General features: G+C 47.0%; 1 protein-coding gene across 1 annotated transcript in view; it reads left to right on the top strand.

Annotated features, from left to right (window-relative positions):
- RECK (reversion inducing cysteine rich protein with kazal motifs) overlaps positions 1 to 20,204 on the top strand; it is a 244,147-nt gene that overhangs the window by 116,191 nt on the left and 107,752 nt on the right. The window contains exons 9-11 of the mRNA XM_075588575.1: positions 11,075 to 11,342; positions 13,486 to 13,665; positions 19,276 to 19,488. Of these exons, the coding sequence (XP_075444690.1) occupies positions 11,075 to 11,342; positions 13,486 to 13,665; positions 19,276 to 19,488 (661 nt within the window). The remainder of the gene's footprint in view (positions 1 to 11,074; positions 11,343 to 13,485; positions 13,666 to 19,275; positions 19,489 to 20,204) is intronic.

A 20,204-nucleotide genomic window follows, 5' to 3' on the forward strand; every position in this document is an offset into this window, starting at 1 on the left:
ACAGGGAAACCTCCGCTTCAGTGCAGGAATCCAGGAGACTGAAGAACGCAGGGACGAAACATCCGCTTCAGTGCAGGAATCCAGGAGGCTGAGGGACGCAGGGACGAAAACCTCTGCTTCAGCACAGGAGAACAGGAGTGGACCGCTGCGTGACTATAGCAGCCGGTCACAGGAAACAAGGAGCTGAAGTGAACAAGAAGAGTACTCAGCTACAACACAGGAGACTGGAGCAGACCGCTGCGTGAATATAGCAGCCGGCCTTAGGAAACCTGGAGCTGCAGACAACAAGGAGAATACTCCGCTTCAGGATGAGAGACAGGAACAAGCGAGGGCTTGTGGCAGAACAGATAGTGACATCCAGGAAGGACTATGCTTGGCAGGGAGCATTATGGGAAGACAGTACTTAAAGGCCAGCGGGCCAATCCCCGGAGGGGGGTGTGAAGGTACTGCTCCAATGAATGAATGCAAGTCTAGGTTGCAGTGATAGGCTGCACAGCTGCAGTAGATACCAGAGGGAGTGTGTATAGCTTTGGTGAGTGAATCCAGGCTGCAGCAAACATCAGGAGAGGTGCTCCAGGACTGCACTTGTCTGCAAGGTAAGGCAACCAGTAAACTGCGGAGCGGATTCCTTACAGCAACAGTCCTGAATTTGGGGTATACAGCTTCTTAAGTACAGGAAAAACAGGAACCAGGTCTGAGTCCCTGATTGGACACATAGGCTTAGTTGCACTGCCTCCCCTGTGACTCACTAAAGCTGCGGGGGGGGGGGGGGAAACCCAGGATTAGTCCTGGCAGGCCTGCTCTTACCAGAGCTTACTGCCAGGAGAAGGGCAGACTGATAGCCAGAAACCAGCCCTGGCTACACTATCATTTCAACTCTTAATTTCATTTACTGTCATGTTGATCTGTCCAAAATCAAAATGTACAAAGCTTTCGCCCAACTTCGCGAGCCACGTGAAATTAGCCTTTAAAAAAAAAAAATTGCAGCTGTCCCAGATCGCGAGTGATTAGCCATGTAATAAAATCAACATGCTTTTCAATTTTGTTTAATGATGCTAACTGACATTTAGACCCTGAAATGTAGCTTTTGCTGGAAAGGAGAGGAGAGAGAGAGAAAGAAAGTGCTATTTTGCTACAATAATCAATGATATATTCCTCCCTGCAAAAAATGCGGATATACTGGGTGACAGCGGATTAATGGTGAACATTTTTTGTAATTTCTGAGAAATTTTAGTGCTTAAAAGTTCTTCAAACTGGTTCACCAGGAATTGATTTTGGTCCCAAAATTGGGAAATTGTATGTTACTCTGCTTCTCACCAAATTGAAGAGGCCTTAATGTGGTTTAAAAAAAATATATATATCTTAATATATAAATTTGAAATTTGTGGGGTTGTTGGTAGATGTGGTGAATCTGATTGGTCCGTGGGTCTGTCACTCAGCCTCTGGCCAATCAGATTGGTCCGTATCCCTGCCCTGCACGCCTCTCATTGGCCTGCGTGGCTCTATGACGTCACCCAACTGCCACTCTCTTCTCCTCCTCACTCGCAGCTCACCTTCCCCCTCGGCCTCACCCAACTGCCACACACACGCACCCAGTGGCCCGGACCACCGGCTCCCCCCCATCACCCCCCCACCTATCACCCCCCCAGCTCACCTCCCCCCATCACCCCCCCTCACCCGCAGCTCACCTCCCCGCCGTCTCCCCCCCCCTCCATCACACCCTCTCACCCGCAGCTCATTGCGCGTGCGCACAATGCTCCCGTTACCTAGGGAGGGAGATGGGCGTTGGGGGGTTAGGGTGGTGGTGCGCAGGCACGGCGCCGCCGCCGGACTACATACCCCATCTTCCCCTGCGAGCGGGTGACACGCCGGTCCCGTGACCCGTCCCGCCTAGCTGCTCCTCCCCTTCCCTCTGGTCCCCTTCCCCACGCTCCCTTGCTTGCCCGCATGGGGAGGGAGATGGGCACGGGGGGGGGGGGGGGGGGTGGTGGTGCGCAGTCACGGTGCCACCACTGGACAACATCCCCCAGCTTCCCCTGCGAGCGGGTGACGCGCCGGTCCCGTGACCCGCCCTGCCTGGCTGCTCCTCCCCTTCCCTCTGGTCCCCCTCCCTTGCTTGCCCGGCTCTGTGCAGAGAGAGCCCTTTCTGCAAGGATATGCTGGTTTTAGTATTCTTTAAAGCCCTTCTCACATGTCCAAACTGTGCAGGAAAGGCCTTTTTAGAAGTAGGTTCATGCTGACTCTTCAAATCCGAGTGGTGTGACCAAAAAGGCTCAAACTCTAGTAGCTCTGTCCACTAAAAAATGCTAAAATGCTTCAAATAACTCACAGGAGTTTTTCTTCCCACCTCAAGTTTGGCGAGATAATCTCAATAGATGCAGCCACACAGTCTATTTCAGCTCTACTGGGCATGCACTTAAATAATATGCCTAATTATCTATTCCAGCGGTGCGCAAACTGGGGGGGTGCCAAATTATTTAGGGGGGGGCTCAGGCTGTGCGGCGAAACCTGGGGGCGGCCAGAACTGTGCACGGGCAGACAAGCATCTCAAGCTCCGTGCTGCTGCTTCCCTGTGCTTGCAGCGGGGGCGGGGCTTCTCTCTGCACACAGACCCAAGCCCGCCTCCTTCTCTTCCTGTCTGTTTACTCGCTCCAGTGTTCAGCAGCATGGGGCACTGGAGCATGCAGTAAAGTGGTGGTACTTTCACCTGGGGGGGGGGGGAGTGTGTTGTGATATGAGTGTGTGTGTTATGATTGAGTGTGTATTGTGTCTGTGTTGGTTGTGATATGAGTGTGTGTGTGTGTGTTGGTTGTAATTGACTGTGTGGTGTGTGTTGTGATTGAGTGTGTGTTGTCTGTGTTGGTTGTGATTGTGTGTGTGTTGGGATTGAGTGTGTGTGTGTGTGTCTGTGTTGGTTGTGATTGAGTGTGTGTGGTGTGTTGTGATATGAGTGTGTTGTGATTGTGTGATTGAGTGTGTGATTGTGTCTGTGTTGTGTCTGTGTTGGTTGTGATTGAGTGTGTGTTGTGATTGTGTGTGTGTGTTGTGTCTGTGTTGTGTGTGGTGTGTGTGTGTTGTGATTGAGTGTGTGTTGTGTCTGTTGGTTGTGATTGAGTGTGTTGTGATTGAGTGTGGGTGTGTTGTGATTGAGTGATGGTTGTTATTGTGTGTGATTGTGTGTGTGTGTTGTCTGTGTTGGTTGTGATTGAGTGTGTGTTGTGATTGTGTGTGTGTGTGTGTGTGTTGTGTCTGTGTTGTGTGTGGTGTGTGTGTTGTGTTTGATTGTGTGTTGTGTCTGTTGGTTGTGATTGAGTGTGTTGTGATTGAGTGTGGGTGTGTTGTGATTATTGTGTGTGATTGTGTGTGTGTTGTCTGTGTTGGTTGTGATTGATTGTGTGTTGTGTCTGGGTGTGTGTGTGTGTGTTGTGATTGAGTATGTGTGCTGTGTCTATGTTGTGATTGTGTGTGTATGGGTGTTGTGATTGAATGCAGTGGTGCACAAAATGGGGGACGTACGCTCTCCCAAGCTTGGCGCTTGGGGAGACAAGCAAAATTGACTTTGAAGCACGCTCAGCAGCAGTCAACGCGCACACAAAGCCACACAAACACACACAGAAATAGCCCCGATCCATGCCCCCCCCGCTCGTGCTTGCAAAATTATGCAGGACACCCTGTGCTCATGTTTGGAGAGTTGGTGATGTCACCGCTCTCAGCAGCAGCGTGGACGCAGCCTAATATTGCAAGCGCGAGCTGTTGAAATAAGTATTTAGACATACAGGTAAACCCCGTTATAACGCGACCCGTTATAACGTGAATCGGTTATAATGCGGTTTTCACGTGGCTCCCGTTTTTGCACACTACACACACTGCACACACTGCACACACTGCACACACTGCTCACTGCACGCACTGCACACTAATCACTGCACACACTCTCACTGCACACACTCTCACTGCACACACTCTCACTGCACACACTGCATACACTGCACACACACTGCTCACAGCACACTGCACACACTCCCAGCACTCACTGCACACACTCCCAGCACTCACTATACACTGCACACACTCTACACTGCACGCACACACTCTACACTGCACGCACACACTCTACACTGCACGCACACACTCTACACTGCACGCACACACTCACACTGCACGCACACACTCCCACTGCACGCACACACTCCCACTGCATGCACACACTCCCACTGCACACACACACTCCCACTGCACGCACACACCCCCACTGCACGCACACACTCCCACTCCCACTGCACACCCCCACTGCACACTCTCCCACTGCACACACTCCCACTGCACACACTCCCACTGCACACACTCCCACTGCACACACTCCCACTGCACACTGCACACACCAGACACTCCCAGCACTCACTGCACACACTCTCACTGCACACACTCTCACTGCACACACTCTCACTGCACACACTCTCACTGCACACACTCTCACTGCACACACTCCCACTGCACACACTCCCACTGCACACACTCCCACTGCACACTGCACACACCAGACACTCCCAGCACTCACTGCACACACTCTCACTGCACACACACTGCACACACTCTCACTGCACACTGCTCACAGCACACAGCTCTCACAGCACTCAGCTCTCACAATACACTCACATGTCAGCAGCCCACCCCTCCCCTCACATGTCAGCAGCCCACCCCTCCCCTCACATGTCAGCAGCCCACCCCCCCCTCACATGTCAGCAGCCCACCCCCCCTCACATGTCAGCAGCCCACCCCCCTCACATGTCAGCAGCCCACCCCCCCTCACATGTCAGCAGCCCACCCCCCCTCACATGTCAGCAGCCCACCCCCCCATACATGTCAGTAGCCCCCCCCCTCACATGTCAGCAGCCCACCCCCCCCCCCCATACATGTCAGCAGCCCCCCCCTCACATGTCAGCAGCCCACCCCCCCCCCCTCACATGTCAGCAGCCCACCCCACCCCCTCACATGTCAGCAGACCACCCACCCCCCTCACATGTCAGCAGCCCACCCCTCCCTCACATGTCAGCAGCCCACCCCCCCTCACATGTCAGCAGCCCACCCCCCCACATGTCAGCAGCCCACCCCCCCTCACATGTCAGCAGCCCACCACCCCTCACATGTCAGCAGCCCCCCCCTCACATGTCAGCAGCCCCCCCCTCACATGTCAGCAGCCCACCCCCCACCAGCCCGTTTTTCACACACACACCCCCACCAGCCCATTTTTCTCACACACACACACACACACACACACACACACACACACACACACACACACACACACACACACACACACACACACACACACACACACTTAGATCAGCTCAGCACATCTTCTCTCCCCGGTACTAAGCCTAAGCCCCGCCCCCTCATGCTCTGACCTCTCCGGAAGAAAAAAAAAAAAACGGCTGCTGAGAGGGAGAGGGGAGAGGGAGAGGGAGAGGGCTGGGAGAGGGAGAGGGCTGGGAGAGGGAGAGGGCTGGGAGGGAGAGGGGAGAGGGAGGGGGCTGGGAGAGGGAGGGGGGCTGGGAGAAGGCTGGGAGAGGGCTGGGAGAGGGAGAGGGCTGGGAGGGAGAGGGGAGAGGGCTGGGAGGGAGAGGGAGGGGGCTGGGAGGGGGCTGGGAGAGGGAGGGGGCTGGGAGAAGGCTGGGAGAGGGCTGGGAGAGGGAGAGGGAGGGGGCTGGGAGAAGGCTGGGAGAGGGCTGGGAGAGGGAGGGGGCTGGGAGAGGGAGGGGGCTGGGAGGGAGAGGGAAGAGGGAGGGGGCTGGGAAGGCGCTGGGAGAGGGAGGAGGCTGGGAGGGGGCTGGGAGAGGGAGGGGGCTGGGAGGGGGCTGGGAGAGGGAGGGGGCTGGGAGAGGGAGGAGGCTGGGAGGGGGCTGGGAGAGGGAGGGGGCTGGGAGAGGGAGAGGGCTGGGAGAGGGAGGGGGCTGGGAGAGGGCTGGGAGAGGGAGGGGGCTGGGAGGGAGACGGAAGAGGGAGGGGGCTGGGAAGGCGCTGGGAGAGGGAGGAGGCTGGGAGGGGGCTGGGAGAGGGAGGGGGCTGGGAGGGGGCAGGGAGAGGGAGGAGGCTGGGAGGGGGCTGGGAGATGTAGGAGGCTGGGAGGGGGCTGGGAGAGGGAGAGGGCTGGGAGAGGGAGGGGGCTGGGAGAGGGAGGGGGCTGGGAGGGAGAGGGAAGAGGGAGGGGGCTGGGAAGGCGCTGGGAGAGGGAGGAGGCTGGGAGGGGGCTGGGAGAGGGAGGGGGCTGGGAGAGGGAGGGGGCTGGGAGGGAGAGGGAGGGGGCTGGGAGGGGGCTGGGAGAGGGAGGGGGCTGGGAGGGGGGCTGGGAGAGGGAGAGGGCTGGGAGGGAGAGGGGAGAGGGAGGGGGCTGGGAGAGGGAGGGGGCTGGATGAAGGCTGGGAGAGGGAGGGGAGAGGGAGGGGGCTGGGAGAGGGAGGGGGCTGGGAGAAGGCTGGGAGAGGGCTGGGAGAGGGAGGGGGCTGGGAGAGGGAGGGGGCTGGGAGAGGGCTGGGAGTGGGAGGGGGCTGGGAGGGAGAGGGAAGAGGGAGGGGGCTGGGAAGGTGCTGGGAGAGGGAGGAGGCTGGGAGGGGGCTGGGAGAGGGAGGGGGCTGGGAGGGGGCTGGGAGAGGGAGGGGGCTGGGAGGGAGAGGGGAGAGGGAGGGGGCTGGGAGAGGGAGGGGGCTGGGAGAAGGCTGGGAGGGGGCTGGGAGAGGGCTGGGAGAGGGAGGGGGCTGGGAGGGAGAGGGAAGAGGGAGGGGGCTGGGAAGGCTCTGGGAGAGGGAGGAGGCTGGGAGGGGGCTGGGAGAGGGAGGGGGCTGGGAGGGGGCTGGGAGAGGGAGGGGGCTGGGAGAGGGAGGGGGCTGGGAGAGGGAGGGGGCTGGGAGAGGGCTGGGAGAGGGCTGGGAGAGGGAGGGGGCTGGGAGGGAGAGGGAAGAGGGTAGGGGCTGGGAAGGCGCTGGGAGAGGGAGGAGGCTGGGAGGGGGCTGGGAGAGGGAGGGGGCTGGGAGAGGGAGGGGGCTGGGAGAGGGAGGGGGCTGGGAGAGGGAGGGAGGGAGAGGGAGGGGGCTGGGAGAGGGAGAGGGCTGTGAGGGAGGGAGGAGGGATGAATCGCCACCGTTTTTTTAAACTTTTTTTTTTTAATTTATTTAATTAACTGGCGCCCGGCCAGAGTCATCGCGGGCCCCACAGAGAGGCCAGACGGGCCGCATGTTGTGCAGGCCTCTTCCTTCCTTCCCTCCTCACTCCCTCCCTCCCGATCAGGTGCGCGGCGGCCATTTTTTTTTTTTAATTAGCGCGACCCTGTTACTAACGCGGTGGTCTCGGGGTGGACCCCGAGGACTGCGTTATAACGGGAGTTACCTGTATTTGTATTTACATTGTATACCGTTTAATAAAGGGTTTTTTTTCCATGTGATTTTGATTACATCAGGCAGGGGGGACCCCAGAAATTTAATGGATGAAAAGGGGGGCTCGGCATAAAAAGTTTGTTCACCCCATATCTATTCTATTGTAATGTCTGCCTTCTACGCTACTGGCTAAGTTATGATGTAGGCCGACTTTGAAAACATATTTCCCCTACATAAATATCATTACAAACAAAAACATTATCACATTTATATGAACTATCTGGGCCACATTACATGCCCTATTATCTCATTAAATGACAAGTTGATTCAAAAGCACATTGCTTAATTACGTAGCTGCCTATTTAAACCCCCATTTTCTGTTCATAATATATATATTTTTAAACTATTAAGCACTTCGTGTTTTTGAACATACTGTAGTTGTTGTTTTAAGCTCACATTTATTTTTAAACTTGCTTATTTTGACAATTATTTTTGGCGGCTCCTTTTGGGTGTTGATGGTGCTGTTGGTATTGAGGTTTCCCTGGCTCCTGATCATGTACGTGCACCCCGTCTTGACGTTTATGGACGTGCTGTGTCCTGCCTTGACATTTCGAGGGGTTATGAAGTCGTTGTGGTTTCTTGGGTGCATGGAGCTGGTCCCTTTATTACAGCAAAGCCATCTTTTAATATGCTGCACATCTCTGCTAAGTTTGCTACAATTTGCTTGTTTGCGATGGTCTGCTTCATGTGTTTTTCCAGCTGTTTGGTTTGATATGTCACAATCAAATATATGACAACGTTGGTGTCCTCCAGGCAGTGATGGAACTACTATATGGGCAGCCGGTTGAAATGATGCCCATCCATCAAGAACACTTGCTGCTGTGACAAAATAGAGTAAAAAATATTCTGGTAGACTTGGCGACCTCTTTCCTTCAATGACCCCCCCCCCCCCTTCACTAGCCCCCTTAAATAAACACATACAACTCCACCTCTGCCCTAATTTCCTGTCATAAATGCCATCTCCTGGCCCCTATTAATACCTTTTTTGGACATGGATTCCATATGGCACTTCTCCCCCCCAATTCAGGGGGCTCTGTCTCCTGCTTTACTATGAAAGGGAGCGGGGGTGAGCCGGGACAAGCGTGGTGGCTGCGGGAGAGCCCAGCCGGCACTGGAAGTTGGGCCTTACCAAAGGTCAGGCCCAACTTCAGTGTCCGGCTGCTGGGCTTCTGGTTGCTGTCGGACCTCTGGTTGCCGTTGGGCCCCAGCTCTCCCCCACGCTGGGCCTTCTGCCAGTGTGCCCCAGAATCTGGGCCCAGCTCCCGCCGCACTCCGGCGTGAGAGAAAGGCCCGGCGCAGGTGAGAGAGGCAGGCACACAGGAGGCCTGGTTTGGGAGAGAGGCCCGAGGCAGCTGGGGAGAGTGGGGACAACAGAGGCCTGAGACCATTCCCAAGGTATTTGGGGGTGCATTGTATGTATGGGGGAGGTTGTATGTATTTGTGGGGAGTAGTGTATGTTTTTGAGGATTGGGGTTAGTGTTATATGTATTTGGGGATGGGGGGTAAAGTTGTATGTATTTGGGGATGGAGGTAGGGTTTTATGTATTTAGGTATGGTGGGGGTGTAGTATTGTGTGGGGGGTATTATTGTGTGTGTTTTGTGGGGGGTAATTATTGTTGGGGGATTGTCTGAGCATTGTGGGAGGGACAATTGTATGGGTATTAGGTGCGGGAATTGTGTGTGTGTGTGTGGCCATGGCGGGTTGAGGGAATGAGTGTGAAGAGGGAGCGGTATTGAGTGAGAGGGGGATAATTGAGTGATAGCAGAGGGGGGAGGTTGAAGAGGAGGGGAGATTTGAGAGGGATGAGGAGGGAGTGAGGAAGAGAGAGGGGACGATTAAGAGACAGGAGGGGAGAGAAATACATGGGGAGAGGGGGGGGGGAGAGGAGGGGAAGAGCGAGTAGGTGTGAAAGGGGGCTTGCAAGACCGGGACACGGGGTGGGAGAACCTGGTCGAAACTCCAGTCCTGTGCCTCAAGAAATCTGTCTACTGCCCTGGATCCTGCTACCTTACATCAAAATGCACTACTATAGTTTTTGTAAATGTGTCTTAAATTAGGTTTACTCCTTGGGAACATTTATTTGAAACCCTATTCATGTCAAAGTGTGCCTTTGCATTCCAGTAAAAATACTTTGATTTGCTGATCATGAGATTACAAACAACATAACTTTATTAAATGAGACTATTACACTCATGTAGAACATATGTTCTGCCTTTAGGGGAAACAAATTATCTCAATAATCTTTAAAAGATACAGAGAATATGTGCAAACATGTTATGTGATAGTTCTATCAGTTCAATCACTTGTTATTTAACTGGTGCTGCTATTTTTACATGAGTTTTGTTTCCAACTGCCATACCTGTCAAAACATGCACACAGAATCAGCAGTCTCAGAGGCCCCTGTTAAATATAGTTAGAAGGGGGAGCAATTAACATTGCATCAAGTTCCATGCGAATGGATAGATCATTGAGCTTTACTCATATCGGTACTTGACTTAGAAATGATAAAAGTATTTGGGTCAGATTTGGTTCAATGGAGGCTTGTTTACAAAAAATCCATAATTTAGTTAAACAAGTATAAAATATCTGTGTTTTTATGTTTTGTATATAGCAAATGAAAATATCACTTGTGAGAACATTTGCATATCTCTGATTTGTCTGCAATCCTGCCTTTCACCATTATCTCCTAGCATACAATGTTTCCACTGTAACAAAGGATTCTGGGAATGACACAATCCCATCTTTTGTGGATTTTTTTCAGATATTTTGATAAGAGCATTTTAATGGTGGTAATATCTGTATTGCATGTGACATTGGGATGAATAAAGGAAGCAGGTTTGAGGAAAGTACAGAAAGACAGGCAGGTACACTTCTGGGATTTTTGCTGTTTCCTTTATTAACATGTGTTTAAACCAAATCAGGATTGCGCCTTGAAACAATACAGCACACTAGGAATTCCTTTTGAAAGAACTCTCTTATTTGTCCATTAAAGATATAAAAACCTACAACAGGCCAACACCTGTATCCCTTTGGGTGAAACCACGTCATGAGGTTCCCATATGGGCTTTTTGCACGTTTTATAGGGGAGATCACATCTTGCCATCTGCTCCAGCACTAAAAGGGTCAGAAAAGATACACTTGCTTTGTACTCCTTGTGTGAAATTAGCATATAATAGCCTATTGGTGGTACAGTCTGTCCTCTGGCAGGATCCTCTCAAAACTGCCACTAGCATTAATCCAAATAAAAATAAAAGAGGTTAAACGCACACACATAACAAAAAGGTAAATTCCAATCATTTATTGGTGCAATGAGACCACATGCACAAAGTTTTCAGGTACAGAATCCTCCTTCTTCAGGTAAAACCGGAAAATCATTCCACCAATAAATGTTCTGAATTGACCCTTATATGTGTGTGCCTCTAACCTCTTCTTTTTCTATTCACACTAAAAGGGTTAAGCGATCAAACACTACAGCATGGTTTGCCTTTTTAAAGGACAGTTCAGCCGTTTCATTTTAAATAACAGTATCTGTAAAGTTATATGATTGGGTGCACAGATTTTGCAGAAAGAGCTTTGATTTTAACGTTAAACATTTAAACATATCCTTTTTGAATATCCATTATGACAGGATTGATTTTCATTTCAGGTCTATACTGTTGTGATAGGGCTGAGGATCATGTTTGCCAGTCAGCTTGTAAAAGGATTCTCATGTCTATGAAAACCGAGCTTGAGATTGTTGACAGCCTGATTGAAGGGTGTAAAACCATGCCTCTACCTCAGGATCCTCTCTGGCAGTGCTTCCTCGAGAGTTCTAGGTCATCTCATCCTGGGATCACCATAGCTCCTCCACATTCCACGGGCCTTGATGGTGCTAAGCTACATTGCTGCTCAAAGGCCAACTCATCGATATGCCGGTAAGTAGCTACCTTTACTCTGAATGTCTATTCCAGTGCTTCCAACTGCTGCAGACCATTGGCAGTGACTGCACTGATGTTAAGAAATGCAACATAGGAGCATATTATACACTTATGGGACATGGTGGTTGGCTTTGGAAAATAGCGAGTTAACAAAAAAAGCTGTCATATTGTTTACCATGTAGAAGACTGAGACGCCAGCACCTTCACTGGTAAGTGTGTTGGGAACCTTGGGGCTCTAAAGCAGAAAACGTCGCGGCTGAGCTCCTGGAACCCCAAAGTTCCCATCCTGTGAGAAATAAAGGGGGGGGGGGGGGTTAAAAAATTTATTGAAATCATCAATTTAAATATGTCCTCCCGTATTCTATCTTATCTATCCATTTTATTGGTCAAAAGATAGATTTAGTTTTCTTTTTGTAATGCTTTTGCTCCCAAGATCGCAGCGGAAATGACAAAGTTACAGTGAATGAAGTAGAAATAGCAGTGTTCCTCCAGTTGCGAAAGTGCAGGTTAAATGAGTTCTTCGGTATTAGGTGATACCTTTCTAATTTGAACCAGCAATAGATATTATAGGACAAGATTTTGAGAGTTTTCCTCAGGTGAGCAGCGCTGATTTACAGAGATTCCATGAGCACCCAGGTGTAAAAACAAACAAGATAACAATCTAAGGCAGGAGATGTGGAGAATTAATTGCAGAAGGTAAATGAACAGACGGCAATAAACAGATAAAAGGGTTACTGAGGGCACAAACAAAGTGTACTAATGAAAGAATATTTAGTGCCTACACAGAAACTGCTTTTCACTATCTGAGAAACCGCTTAGTAGTAAGGCAAATTTGGAGAAACATTATTTTCATTTTATGTCTCTTTGCGTCACTGTATCAAAGTCTTTGCTTGTTTGTTTACACTTTATACGTTATTTAGCAATTTACAGATTGCCAGGAGCAGGACTCAGGGAGGAATTACATGACGCGCAGATAATAATTTGATGGATAAAATTCTGTGTTCTCGTGGATCGATTTTTTTTAACTTATGTCACATGTAGGAAAGTATTTCTTACATTTGGTGAAAGCATAAAATGTAGCAGCATATCAAATCAAATTTCTCTTTGCACTTTCTTTATGTTGATACATCATTGCAAAAATATTGACTTTTGGATATCCTCAAAAATAGGAAATATCTAGGATATCTGACATTTATGAAGTAGTCCAGCTTTAGGCAGCAATCCTGGGTATAATTTTTTTTGATTGTTTATCCTGAACCGGCAGACAACGTACGTTTTTATTGGTGACCGCAGCAGCCATGTTTGTTATCTGCCGCCATATTTGTAGGTTATTTTTGTGTCAAAGCTGGCAACCAGGTTCTCAGCTCTGGGAGACCCTCAGTTCAGGTAAGATTTAAAAAAAAAAAAAAGTAGGAGAAGCGGCTGCTTTTTTCCCCTCAAAAGTATTCAACATAAGGTTCTCTGCACCCCCTTCATAAAGTATATAACGTTAAATCCATTTAGAAATTGCAAATATTCCATCTTCCATAGCAATACTTATTATTTTTTTAAATCACAGAAAATGTGTACGTTCTCAGTTTTAAGGTAGTAAAAACGACTCTTTTTTGACCTAGTTTAAAAAAAATGGAGCAAATAATGTGATGGGATAATAATTCATCAGGAAATAAAGTGAATATGAAGCTCTGGATGTGTTCTTGCGGATTTCATCAGACAACATGATCTTTACTATGTGGGCTCACTGTATAATGGCTAATTACTGTACATATTTTTCCATTTTCTTTTAGCAGTATATAGAAAATGTTTCCTAAACAATTTAAATTGAACGGATCTAAACTTAAAATTTAAGATAACCCATGAGCAACACCTCATTTATTAAAGTTTCATATATTAGTGATTTTAAAAAAAACATGTTTTTTTTAAAAACATTTTCTCCTTGCCTGGGAAAAGGCTTGTATCTTAGAAAATATTGTCCATTTTTGTTTAAACCTTGATATTTTTCAGTCTACACAACCGGGAGGACGTAAGTTTGCATCCAATAATTATTGCACTAGCAACCACAAGTACCTATATCTTATAAGTGGTCAAACTACGTAATGTGCAGACTGATGTTTGTGACAATAATCTGTTTTTTGTTTTTCAGGGAATTGTGCACTAAATTATACAGCACAAGCTGGGGAAATACGCATAGCTGGCAGGAGTTTGATCTTGCTTGTGAATATAACCCGTTGGAAGCACCAATGTTAACATGCTTGGCAGATGTGAGAGAACCCTGTCAACTAGGCTGTCGGAACCTCACATACTGCACCAACTTTAACAACAGGTAAGGCATTTTTCGTGATGGGCCCTTCTGTATGTAACATTCAAGAAGGAGGTACATGTACCATTCAAGTAACATTCAACAGTACTGTAGGCTGATTGGTAGTCGTAATTAAAGCAAATACTGATGTGCACATACTACAGTATGTATCAATAATTGCGATATCTTCATACAGTTTATTCTGATGTCAGAAGTCCAGGCTGACAAAGGGTAGCTAGATTTGCTTGCATGAGATTTTTAGCGCCATGCATTTTTACTGGTGACATATTTAGTATATAAATAAATGAAGTGAGGGGTAGCATCATTAGAGATTTCCTGGTGATACTTGCATATTATGTGAATGTCCCGGCTCCTCTCGCCCTCAATTGAGTATGCAAAGCTTATTTGCGCATGTTAAGTTTATGTGTCATGAATTTGCAGTGTTATGGTTAGTACATTTTGTGAGTCCCCCCCACCCCCCCCAACTATCTGCAAATGTTTCCAACAATTTCACATTACACAAGCCTTCTCAAAAATCAGCAAACTTTGCTAAAAATATCTTAAGAAAAAAATCATTGATAAAAACGCCACATATACCCCATATACAGATAATTAACATAAGGCCTCTATTCAGTTTGCTCTGCAGCCGCTTCCCAGAGCTAGAGAAGCACATTGAATATTGAATCAGGAACCAGGAGTTTTACAATCAAATATGCAAGTAGCAACTTTATGCGCTATTTTAAATTTTTGTAAAAACTATGGAAACTTTTGTCTACTGTAATAAATGTCCAGAATTTGGCACAATTGACAGATGATGAGAATGTCACGGTAGACCAGACATTCAACAGGGATCGCAAAACCAGGCAGAATGAGAGGGTTAAATACCACAGGTTTATTTTGGCTAGAGCCAACATGGATCTTACCACAAGCTCGGAGTACAGGGGACTCCTAACTCACTAGGTTCAGGGCGCTGCCGTAGCTAGCTTTCCCTTGATGTCGCTTTGATTCATCCATTCACAATCTCAGTAACTAGGGATAACCACCCTTGATCCATAGTTCACTTTTCTAGTTGACCTCTAATCACAGAGACCAACCATGAAAAACTGTGAAGCCCTGATCGGTTTATATAGTTGGAGAACTAGGGGCCTACCAAACAGCGGAGACCTGTCCTCCGCTGAGCCAATCAGGGACCTGGGGCTCAACCGGATGGACCAATCGGCGACATGGATGATGACAATGGCTAAAGTCAGCTTTAGAGGCAGGACTTGGTGAGTGTGGGAAATTAGAACTGACCAATGGGAATCGAGCCGACAGGGCTAGGACCCAGGTCTCCAATTCTAATTACAGCTCCATACCTCCCGCAGTGGTAGAAGCCTGGCTGTCGGGGAGAGAACAATGCACTGCTTTTTGAGCATGTACATTCCCAGCAGGGGGGATCGACCTTCCTTACCTCACCATTGTCCAGAGACACCGTACCTGCCCCCCCCACAAAGGCTAGTCCCTGACTCATTGTATGCTAGCCACTTGATTATTGTTAGTGGCCCAAGAATACAATAAATCACATAGACAGAAACCACAGAAATACCTAATAAACAGTACTCTACATATCACCAGCTCAGGATTACATATTAGTAAGGTTGGCAGCCATTTTACAGCCTAGAGATGGCCAGTTAACCCTAAAACTGGGCTTTTATCTTGATTGGTAGGGGAAATGATCGGGTTTAACCTTTTAATATACCGTGCACCTACCATCACAGAGAATATTTTAGCACATCGCAAATTACTGTCCTTAACAATGCCAGGAAGTTTGGTTAACTGCTGCTCTCTTAAAAAAAACGTAGTTCCTGGTTCCTGTTTGATCCAATTAGATTCCAATTCCATTCTAAAATCAAATATACGTAACTATGCTTTTTATTACACTTTGCTATTATCAGGTCATCACTGAGCACAAATAATTTCTAATGTGATAGTTTTCTCTCAATCCTTCTGCTACATATACTCAAGACATGCCCATGTGAAAGTTGTGAATAAAAAACACAAGTCTGAGGATATGTTTTGCAGAATGACAAATAAGTTTATTGCAGTGTATAGTGCACACGCAGAGGAGAGTTTCAAAATAAAACTCCCCCAACGACATGATGGCATACAGGCCTTATTTATACACAAAATACTAAGCCCACGCCCCCTATACGAGGTTGCGTGTGCGTCACTACGTAAACAAAATATGAATATGAACACATCGAGTTAATAACATTATTATGGGATGCATAAATGAAATGAATCAGCAATAACACTTTATTCAAGCCGTTGACCTTTTCTCTACATACGGAACTTCATGGGCACCTCCCTCGGAATGCGAGACATGGTGTTATCTATCTTTTATTTTCATAACATTTGCGCTTTTTCTCCCCTCTTCAAGGTCTTTTTGTAGTTAGCTGAACAGCTTAATATCAAAACCTTCCGGAGCCGAAAAGAAAAAAAAATGTGTCTTTATACTAACTTCCATACCAACTTTCATACAGACAATAGACAATATCAGGCACCTAAGATGGATGCTAAACTTAAAATGGCGGCTTAGATCCCAGTGCTGTTATGTCAGACCTCCCCCCCCCCCCCCCCCTTACGTCATATTCTCACTTTGTCACCCATTTACTGTAGTAGGTAAATCATGGGACTTAATAGCATTAATGAAACTATAAAGAAAAAGCATAATCATAGGATTATATGTATATATATATATATAGCAACTGTAAATATTCCTGTATATTAATTTGCATGTCTTAGACAGGTCTGCAACCCTGTCTTTCACCATTATCAACCAGCACACAGCACTTCCACTGCAGAAAGGGATTCTGGGAAATGACATGCAAATGAGCACACAGTGCCACCTTTTATCTCAAGCTCACATTACATGAGAAACCCTTAGCCAATGCATGCTGCTTTAGACACAGCTTTTAAGCAAGGGCTTGGGAGATGCAAAGCCAGTAAACCCACTCACGGACATGTTTCAACCTTGATGGCTATCATCAGTGTGAGGTTGGTTGCTGGCATTTGCTCAAATGAGATAAGAGTCGGTAATCACCACACTTATTAAGGTTATGGTGGGTAAAAAAAGTGACAAAAACCCTCCACAGTAAAGCATAAAGCAACTGTAAATATTCCTGTATATTCATTTGCATGTCTTAGACTGGTCTGAAACCCTGTCTTTCACCATTATCGCCCAGCACACAGCACTTCCACTGCAGCAAGGGATTCTGGGAAATGACATGTATATATATATATATATATACAGTGCTTGACAAATCACCCAAAAATCTACTCGCTGAACCACAAAATCTACTCGCCACCTAGTCCCGCCCAAGTCCCGCCCCCAACCCCACCCTAGTTCCGCCCCCAACACCGCCCCTAGTCCCGCTTTAACATGCGAGTCTGGAGCCTGCCACGTCAATACTGACCTTTCGCGTGCACGTGACGGGTGTCGACGCGCGCGTTTCGCGAGTGAAACGCTTTCTGAAGGCTAAGCAAGGTCAGTATTGACGTGGCAGCCTCCAGACTCGCATGTGCGAGCAGCTGCCAGACCACACGCGTGCATCCCCTCTGATATTGGGCTAGAGTATTGACAGTTCACTCGTGATTGTCGGAGAGGTGATTATTTGCTAGTTTAATACCTACCAAGGTTCCTCCAGTGGCAGTATTACCCAGGAGGGTGGCGCACATTCATGAATATGTGCATAGGCATACACACAGCCACACCGTCACTGGGTATCTATTAGTCACTTATCCACTCAAGTGTTTACTATCAGCTTGTATTTATTTGGAGACTCTCCTCTTATAGGCAGCTTTTAGTGGTGACACCTATATTTAGGGATGTGCATGGTTACTTATACTATCTTGGCTAGTACAGTACCAGACGGTTGAGCACAGTCATTAATATGTGCACAGGCATACCCATTCAGCCACACCGTCACCTGGTATCTGTCAGCTGTTCTTATTACTAGCTATACATGCACTACATGCACTACATCCCTATTTGGTTGGTTATTACCTGCTTCATATAGGCAGGTTTACTATGCATCCTCACCTCTGCCTCAACCGAGGCAACTGTATTTAGGGAATACTGAACACCAGCTCCGTCACCGAACATTTGATTTAATCCACCTCACTTGTTCGCTTCTTTATAGTACCCGGAGTGTCATATACACTCAACATAGGGTTAATATATGTGTGTCTTTGTTGAATTTTAAAACCCATTATTTTAATCAGTTTAATATTAAAAAAAATTTAAGATTGTCACTAACACCTCCAGTTTGAGTGCTTTATTTGGGTTCTTGCTTCTTTGCTATTTACCTATTACAACACCCATATCACCTTACTGTTCATACATACTTAGTATTTAGCTGTAGCGGGGTTCACACTTTGATAATCTATTGTACTGTTATGTCAATGTTATTTTATTGTGTATTTCTTTTGTTTTGCAAACAAATGGGCAAACGTGCTATTAGCCATTTTTGGCTACAAGTGCTTTTGCCCATTTGTTTGTGTGGTGATGGGGGTAAAGGGGGTGGGAGTAGTTGCCCCGGGGAGGGTTGTTATGCCTCCGGGTTGGTAGAGGGTGAGGTTAACCCCTTAATTACTATAGCGGTTAATCAGAAGCAACATTACACTTCGGTCCGAGGGCATCAAAGAAAGTAACAGAAAGCCATGCACATCATTTTATAATTTAATTAGCAAGGTGGGAGGAATGAAAATGAATTAAGGGCACTGCTTTGTTAATCAAATTTATTGATTCGTAAACACAAAGCACCACAGTTGCTAATTAAATTGCTGTACTTTAAGGTTGCAAACAGCACAATGTGTGACACTAGTGGCTATTATAAGTGATGAGCAAATAAACTGAAAAAGTATTTTGTGCAACACAAACTGTTCCGATACGAAACCCCGGCAGAGTATGAAACAAAAATATGAACAAAAGAGCAAGATTGCTGTTTTAAATGGATGTACATAGAGATAAATATATATATATATATATATATACCTCGACAAATGCACTCGCCAACTCACCTCGGGTCAGTGCATTTTGCCTGTTGTGGAGTGTTACCTGCGACGGAGTACGGCAGCGTTTCCCTCCATTCTCCTACTTTTCCCCTGCAACTTCAAGTGTCTCCCCTGCAGCTCATGTGAAAATGGCTGCGCTGCGTCAAATGACGCTGTGTTGCCATGACAACAACAGGACTCTACGTAATGTCACAACATTCGCTGCGTCAAGTTGCCATGACAACTTGATACATGTGACATCACATAGCATCCTGATGTCATGGCAATGCGGAGTCATGCGACGCCGCACAGCCATTTTCACATGAGCTGCAGGGGAGACAAGCAAAGTTGAGACTGGCGAGAGATGCAGCACCACCCCGCCGCAGGTAAGAGTCGCGAGCGGGTAAGGTGTGGGGGGTGAGAGAGTTTCTTTTTGGGGGGCGAGTTACTTTTTTGGGGAGGCGTGGGATGTTTTAGAATGTGTCGAGCCATGCATGTATATACACGTGTATATATATATTTTTTTAATATATATTTATATATATATATATACATACATACATACATACATACATACATACATTTATTTTTATGTTTCAGACCAACTGGACTCTTCCGAAGCTGCAATGCCCAGTCAGATCAGGGAGCAATGAATGACATGAAACTCTGGGAGAAAGGAAGCATCAAAATGCCTTTCATGAATATTCCTGTTTTGGATATTAAGAAATGTTACCCTGACACGTGGAAGGCAATTGCGTGCTCGCTACAGATTAAACCTTGCCACAGTAAATCTAGAGGAAGCATCATTTGCAAGTAAGGGCTCTCTTTACGAAAGCTGAAAAAATATATATGTTTTAGGGTTTTAGAGCACAGAAACTTTGTAACATAAATTTGAAAAAGTGTTTTGTAGCTTTTATGTAAATAGTCACACCTTAACCTTCACGGAGTTTGTTTTTCTGCGTACAGTAGTATCATGGCTAAAAGGAATGACTAAAGCTTCAAAAAACAATTAAACAAAAAAATGAAATGGTCATCTGTTGAAACATGACGTGCAATCCTATTTAATACTGTATATGTGACCTGCACCCCTAACACTGAAAGGGGTAGTAGAGGCACTGTTGTGTTTTATGAATCCTTATATGCAGGATATTTGGCATGAGTTATAATTAAAAATATGTAATTCCGACAGAAAAATAGCAAACATTAAAATAAAATGACCATAAAGTTAAGGCCATGCCTCCTAAAACCCCACTTCCAAAAGTATTTTTATTTCCTTAAAAAAATATGTTATTTCATTTTCTTTAAAAGTTTCATGATATTAATTGAATAAAAACTGCAGCCACTTTCTGCTCACAAAAAAATAAGTTATGCAAACAAAACAATGTAACTATGAACAATATGGCAGCTTTGCTAAAAGGCTACATTAGCAGATACATTTTTTTAATGGAATGTGTTCTTTTTCCCCCACGCATAATACTAATTCCAGTAGGGCATTTTTCAAGTAAGAGGAGAACCATCTTTACAGGTTA

Source organism: Ascaphus truei, chromosome 2 (genome assembly GCF_040206685.1).
Source record: "Ascaphus truei isolate aAscTru1 chromosome 2, aAscTru1.hap1, whole genome shotgun sequence".
Taxonomy (NCBI): domain Eukaryota; kingdom Metazoa; phylum Chordata; class Amphibia; order Anura; family Ascaphidae; genus Ascaphus; species Ascaphus truei.